This window comes from Galeopterus variegatus, unplaced genomic scaffold (genome assembly GCF_000696425.1).
Source record: "Galeopterus variegatus unplaced genomic scaffold, G_variegatus-3.0.2 Scaffold6720, whole genome shotgun sequence".
Classification (NCBI taxonomy): Eukaryota; Metazoa; Chordata; class Mammalia; order Dermoptera; family Cynocephalidae; genus Galeopterus; species Galeopterus variegatus.
The window spans coordinates 55,635-56,558 of NW_007732831.1; the positions used below are offsets into that span (position 1 = coordinate 55,635).

Consider the following 924-nt stretch of genomic DNA (forward strand, 5'->3'; position numbering starts at 1 on the left):
CGATACATGTTGACAAAGAGCAATGTGATCGAGAGGACGCATTAGAAGACTTTACAAGTGGAAAAGTGAAGATATTGATTACAACTGATTTAGCATCCCAAGGCCTTGATGTTAACGATATCACACACGTATATAATTATGATTTCCCACAAAACATTGAAGAATATATCCACAGAGTAGGGCGTACTGGACGAGCAGGAAAGACTGGAACATCAATTTCCCTTATCACTCAAGATAATTCACAGATTGCCAATGAATTGATTCAAATTCTGAAAAGAGCAAATCGTCTGAAAAGAGGGCCGAGCCCGTGGCGCACTTGGGAGAGTGCAGCGCTGGGAGCGCAGTAACGCTCCCGCCGCGGGTTCGGATCCTATATAGACCGGTGCGCTCACAGTGCTCACTGGCTGAGCGCGGTGTGGCCGGTCTCAAAAAGGACAAAAAAAAAAAAATTCTGAAAAGAGCAAATCAGAGCGTCACAGAAGATCTTGTAGTGATGGCCAAGCAATACAACTTCCATAAATAAAAAAAAGGACACAGAAAAAAGACCAGGAAAATCGTGAGGAAAACCCAATAAGTTTTAGTTATGTTTACATTGAAAAGTTGTACCAGCTACGGGAAGATTTAAGGCATGTTGAACATATACAGTATTCAAGATACATAAGAAAGTTATTGGAAACATACTGACAGTTTGAAGACACAACCAATTCTTAAATAACTCTAAGCTTTCAGTGTTGTGTATGTTCCTTAATTTTTAAAAAAAAGTTTTTAAAATGAGAGTGTGAGATACCTTGTGGGGAAAACTAAATGTTATGGGTTGGTAAAATCTTGTTTCTTTTATAGCCTGCCATGTCTATCTGTCTTAAAGACTTGGTAGAAGGCAATGATGGTGCTTTTTTTGCTTTAAAATTGTTGTGCTGAATTGTA

At 39.0% G+C, this 924-nt stretch overlaps 1 protein-coding gene across 1 annotated transcript in view; it reads left to right on the top strand.

Annotated features, from left to right (window-relative positions):
* Nucleotides 1-574, top strand: part of LOC103606597 (probable ATP-dependent RNA helicase DDX53) — a 2,955-nt gene extending 2,381 nt beyond the window's left edge. Inside the window, 2 exon segments of the mRNA XM_008591173.1 lie at nt 1-285; nt 462-574. The exon segment at nt 1-285 is cut by the window's left edge and continues 23 nt beyond it. Coding sequence (XP_008589395.1) covers nt 1-285; nt 462-574 — 398 coding nt within the window.
* The last annotated feature ends 350 nt before the right edge of the window (nt 575-924 follow it).